Consider the following 4,422-nt stretch of genomic DNA (forward strand, 5'->3'; position numbering starts at 1 on the left):
GCCCTCCCTCCTTGGCTGAATCACTAGTGATCACATTGGACAAAGTCCCCTCTAGTGTTTGCAGATGAGTTTGTCAGCTCTTGTCATGTGATCCAGAAGATACTACTTTTACTTAGAGGTGAGATGTGACCAAATCATTCAAAAGCGTTATACTGCATTTCTTTTATTCGCTTTAGTAATTATAAGTAACTAAGTATGATAGTGGCGCTGAGTGTGGAATATCAACTGTGACTGTGAGCATTACTTTTACATAACATAGCCAGAGGTTTCTGGGAAATGTATTTGATTGTTCCAACATCAAATATTTGTTTACCCACACAGTTGGATTCTCCTCACATTTGCAATTAAGCTGTCATGTTCCCTATCAAAGATTTTTGATGTGTCATGATCTTGTCAACGCTCTGTTGACGCGCAAAATAGCTTTGCGGCTTGACAGGCTTAAATATTTAACCCCGGATAAGTCTCAGTCGCTACATTTACAAACAAATAGTGGCTTAAATGAGGCCCCAATCAATGTAAGTTGATCTTTAACTGTTTGCTGAGCAAGTGCCAATCCTTCACCGTCAGGAATTCTGACATCCTCAGTCACTTTGTCGCTCCTTTTTTGGACAAAGCAGCAGGATTTTTTTTTTCTAATTTAAATTCAAGGTAAGATCAAACCTATTTTCACTAACTTCTCTGGACACGCGTACATTTGATTAACTCGAGTGCGCAATCAAATACACTTGAAACGGTTCAATTTATGGATTTTTCTTCTGGAAAGGGAGATGTGATCTCACACCTGTGAATATTTTACATGAAAATCATAAATTTCTCAGATGTTTTTAATATTTATGTGGATTTTAATTTGTAGAGGCTACATTGTCAAGGTAGCAGAAATTAATGTTTTATTTTGCAGTCAGTCCTGAATATTGGGATGTGGCTGAGGACCGCCAGGGTGACTGCTGAAGTTGTTCAATTTAATTTCATGCTCTTAGAAACCTAACAGTGCATTTGTTTGTTATGTGCATATCTTTTTTGAGCCGAGGTGTTGTCAAAGCCTGCTTGGGTCTCTTGCCTCTCTTTGGCACTCACTCATATGATTGCATCTGTTCTCTGTATGTCTCTGAAACATGAAAATCAACTAAAAGTTTAGCAAACGCTTCATTTGACGCAGGTGTTTCAGGCATACTTCCAGATGATCAGGGTTTCCACTTAAGAGACAGTGACTAAGTCAGAAGTGTATGAAACCTGCAGACTAAACAGTAAAACTACTTATAAAGGTGAGAATGTCATGTTGAATGGTTTTGTACTATGTTGTACTTTAACATTTATACCGCACAGTCAATTGAAAGTAATTCCACTCTTGCAGCTGCATCGTTAGGATATGGACCTTCGTTTGACACTCCTGTTGATCTGCCTCCACAGCCAAGGAAGGACTGTAAAGCACTGATATTTGCTTAAAAAAAAAAACCTCTCACAATTATGTGATAATTATTTGTGCTGGTTATATGATGCACTCAAACTTAAATATATACTCTATGTGTGACAGAATGCTGATGTGGCAGATGATGAGTCAGTCCCATTGGTGCCTCTTATTCCTTTGATGCCAAGCTATCCCATACAGGTTAGACAGACAAATAGAACACTTTTTATGTCTTCTATCCTTGTGCTTTTCTTGTCACAGCAGTGTGCTGGACACATAAATTCACTTTAAGTGAAATAAGGATATGTTGTGAAATTGTCTCCCATCCCTGCCTTTAGAGTGCAGAAAATGAAAGCACGTCACTGCCAGAAATAAATGGCACCACAGATGCACCTGTGCTTGCAACAACCATAGCTAGTCAGCTCAACGGGAGCTCATCAGAGGAAGAGAAAGATGAAGGTTGTGTGCCTGTCGCCCGGAGTCCACAGTCCAGGGAAGCTATCGCAACGGCCATCCAGAGACTGGGCATACAACTGCTGCAGAACCTGGAGACGACAGAAGAGCAGCCAAATATCATCATATCACCTTTCAGCATATCATTAGCTCTCTCTCAGCTTGCTCTAGGTATGCACGTCATGTTAGAGCTTTTATACTGACACATTCTCCTAGTTTAAGGAGACTGGAGTCTGACATTGCTTATATCTTCCTTACAGGTGCAGTGAATGAGACAGAGGAGCTGCTGATGCATCATCTGCACGAAAACACTCAGGCCTGCTACCACCAGTCTCTGCACAATGTCTTAGAGCAGCTCCGAACGAACGACCTGTTAATTGCCACTCGCATCTTCCTGCGCCAAGGTTACTGCTCAGCAGAATGAAGCTTTAAGACTTGGGAAACTCTGATTCAACTGTGAAGAGCAAATTAAAAAAGGAATTTTATGTTGCAGGGTTTGAGCTGAAGCAAGAGTTCATCAATGAATCCCAGCGGTTATATGACTCAGAGCCAGTGGTCTTGGAGAGCCTGGAACAAATCAACGACTGGGTGGAAAAGGCAACAAATGGAAAGATGACCAACTTTCTAACTGCTATACCACCAGATTTGCTCCTAATGCTTATTAATGCTGTTCATTTCAAAGGTGAATGAGACGATAATTCATATTCATTTAATTCAACAGTTTTTTTCCCCCGAACAGAAACTCTGTAAAATTTAATAATATTCCAAGTTTCTAATAGAAACAGTTACATAAATGACCCATTTTAATGTTTTTCTTTGAATAAACGGACTGATTCTTAATATAACTGTGAAAACATGGCTGTTTGCCACAGGGGAATGGAAAGCTCGATTTGACCCGCGCTTCACCACCAGAGGTGTGTTCTACCTTGACGACAAACACATGGTTGATGTTGAAGTGATGGAAGACGCCAAACATCCTTTAAGTATATTTATTCATAATGAACTGGAGGCTCAGGTATGGTTCTTTTCATCATGTTGTCCTCAGAATATTTGTAAAACAAAAACAGTTTATTATAACTCATTGTTTCTTTTTCCTGTGCAGGTAGCAAGCTTCCCATTCGAGAATTCCAAAAGCTTGTTAGTGGTCATGCCGATGTCCGGCCAGGTGAACGTGTCCTCACTTGCTTCAAAGCTGAATATCACCAACCTTTATAATCGTCTGCCCAGAGAGCGGGCCGTTCAAGTTAAAGTCCCCAAATTCAAACTAGAGTATTCTCAAGAGCTACAGGATGTTTTCACAAAATTGGGTAAGTCTGACAGAATGGGGATAAAGAAAAAGAATGCAAACAAATCTTCCATGTGAATAGAATTTCTATCCATCTTTTCTCTGACTTTCTGCTCTGTTCTCTGCGTTAGGCCTCGGGGAGATGTTCACTAATCCCAATTTGGCCGACATGGCCGATGGGCCCCTGCTGGTGTCTAGTGTGCTGCATAAATCCAGCATGGAGGTCAATGAAGAGGGTGCAGAAGCTGCTGCAGCCACCTCTGTCGTCATCTCACGAGCATCCAACCCTGTTTTTCATCTCACGCAACCCTTCCTCTTTGCCCTTATGGATGATGTGACTCAAGTACCAATCTTTATGGGTGTCATCAATAACCCCAATCCTGGAGCTCCAATTTTGCAGAGAGGAGATACTGGAAGCAAAGATAAAGTGGGATTCCCTATTGACAAAAATCACATGGGCACATTTGGAGGTCCACCAAAGTAGGGACTATTACATGCACAACAGTTGTTGGCAGAATCCAAACCTTCATGATTGTGCAGATTAAGTGTACCATATCACATCAACTCGTTTAAATTGTGCATGAAAGCAGATGACTCATTTGTTTCCCTGTTTCATAAAATATGCGCAGACGTTTTGCTGGTGTTAATATCACATTTTGGTCAACAAACTACTTTGAAAACCTTCTCAAAATATGTGAAAATAATTATTTGTCGATGCCCCCTATGAAATTTCAATCTTTTATCATGTTAAATGATTGAGCAAATCTAATATACCACAACATTTCTGCATAATTGTGTATTTAATGTGATTTCAAATGATCTGACAAATAAATCTGATTAATTTAAACAACGGTTACGGTTACGAGTCTGTCTTACTGAAATATATGCTCGATTAGAATTAACTGTGTCACTGTTTTCTGGGTACTGTGGAAATTGATTAATGGTTCTGTGGAACTCACAGGTGGGGGATATTTGCATATGACTTGGAGAGTCATTAATTTTGTGCTTTTTAAAATCTGTTTTTTTCCCCAAGCATGACTGCTCAGATTCTTTAGATTCATCACAACATACATAGTTTTCTTAATATAATAAATAATGCTTCTTTGAAGTAAGTATTTGGACTGATTACTAAAACTTCGGTTGAATCAGTCGTGAAAGTATTCCTCAACAGCAAGACGTTACAAGGTTTTATCACCACGAGTGGCAGTGAAGTGTCAGTTTTCTTTTATTTTTTTCGTTTCGGTGAATGCGTCGCAGTTACGTCAGGCGCGTACGGTGA

General features: G+C 39.9%; 1 protein-coding gene across 2 annotated transcripts; it reads left to right on the forward strand.

The window, feature by feature from the left end:
* The first annotated feature begins 295 nt into the window (after nt 1-295).
* On the forward strand, nt 296-3,999 carry serpinf2b (serpin peptidase inhibitor, clade F (alpha-2 antiplasmin, pigment epithelium derived factor), member 2b). Of its 2 annotated transcripts, XM_086216636.1 has the most exons (10): nt 298-648; nt 1,157-1,262; nt 1,352-1,420; nt 1,532-1,606; nt 1,744-2,029; nt 2,119-2,262; nt 2,352-2,540; nt 2,731-2,873; nt 2,961-3,165; nt 3,275-3,999. In XM_086216636.1, exons 3-10 carry the CDS (start codon nt 1,367-1,369, stop codon nt 3,625-3,627), a joined length of 1,449 nt encoding a protein of 482 aa, XP_086072762.1. In that variant the 5' UTR covers nt 298-648; nt 1,157-1,262; nt 1,352-1,366; the 3' UTR covers nt 3,628-3,999. The 2 variants fall into 2 exon arrangements, with proteins under 2 accessions (XP_086072763.1, XP_086072762.1); XM_086216637.1 differs by lacking the exon at nt 1,157-1,262 and having other exon boundaries at nt 296-648.
* Nucleotides 4,000-4,422: the final 423 nt, after the last annotated feature.

Source organism: Aulostomus chinensis, chromosome 10 (assembly GCF_037954235.1).
Source record: "Aulostomus chinensis isolate RoL2024-O1b breed Wild chromosome 10, RoL_Achi_v1.0, whole genome shotgun sequence".
Classification (NCBI taxonomy): domain Eukaryota; kingdom Metazoa; phylum Chordata; class Actinopteri; order Syngnathiformes; family Aulostomidae; genus Aulostomus; species Aulostomus chinensis.